The 946-nt window shown below is 49.2% G+C and overlaps 1 protein-coding gene across 1 annotated transcript in view; it reads right to left on the bottom strand.

The window, feature by feature from the left end:
• LOC119419435 overlaps positions 1–673 on the bottom strand; it is a gene marked incomplete at its 3' end in the record, with an annotated part of 25,929 nt that extends 25,256 nt beyond the window's left edge. The window contains 2 exon segments of the mRNA XM_037686776.1: positions 239–339; positions 438–673. Of these exon segments, the coding sequence (XP_037542704.1) occupies positions 239–339; positions 438–645 (309 nt within the window).
• Positions 674–946: the final 273 nt, after the last annotated feature.

Genomic DNA, 946 nt, shown 5'->3' with positions numbered 1-946 from the left:
GTCCTGCACCCTGACCGCCCTGCACCCTGACTGTCCTGCACCCTGACCGTTAATGAACCCTCTTAATCTAAATTTTACAGGTGGAGCTGCAGCACCACCTGCAGGCCGATAGGTGGAGCTGCAGCCTCTCCAGCTGGGCTTCACTTTATAAACACGCATTCTATTCAAAACCGCTCACAAACACAAACAAACGGGTTCAGAGGTAAACAACAACAAAAAGGTCCAGATCAGAACTGACGGGGGTCTTGGTGCGGGCGGCGGTCAGCAGGGACATGGTGATCTCACTGAGGTAATCAAAGACCAGGAAGTCCAGGTTCCCTCCAAAGATCAGCTGAGGAACTGAACAAACAAACAAACAAACAAACAAACAAACAAACAAACAAACAATGTCTGAGGTCTGGCAGTTTGTGTTGACGCCATGTTGAATATTTTCTCACCTGACGTCGCGGTGTCCCCCCAGAAGCCGGAAGCGCAGCCGATCCGAACCGTCCGAGGTTCGGCAGGGTTCGTGTAACTCCTGCGGTCCAGGTGGGCCGAACCGAGCCGTGAAAAGTTCGCTCTGAAACCCGAAATGACGCAGGTTTCTGCGGACAGCCGCCCGAAGGCAGCACGCGACCCACGGAGCAACCGCGGGAAAGCAGACATGTTGAGAAAACTGAAGATTCACCCGAAAACACGCGAGGACGGAGGGGAGAGGAAGGCGCACCGGTGGGCCGCAAAAACTGTCCGGCTGGAAACACGCGGCAAACGTTCCGCCCCAGGTAAATCCGAATAACTGAAGAAAGTACTAAATAAATTCAAAATATGCTCTTAAAGCAATTAAAGACAGTGGAAACATTGTAACATGACAAAATAACAATATAACAAAGATAAATTGCAAAGAGACATACAACTTAAAAACAACTAAAAAAAAAACAGACCTAAAAGAACATACAGGACGTAAAAA

Source organism: Nematolebias whitei, chromosome 1 (assembly GCF_014905685.2).
Source record: "Nematolebias whitei isolate Nwh7 chromosome 1, NemWhi1, whole genome shotgun sequence".
Classification (NCBI taxonomy): domain Eukaryota; kingdom Metazoa; phylum Chordata; class Actinopteri; order Cyprinodontiformes; family Rivulidae; genus Nematolebias; species Nematolebias whitei.
This window is presented reverse-complemented; position numbering and strand designations above follow the sequence as displayed.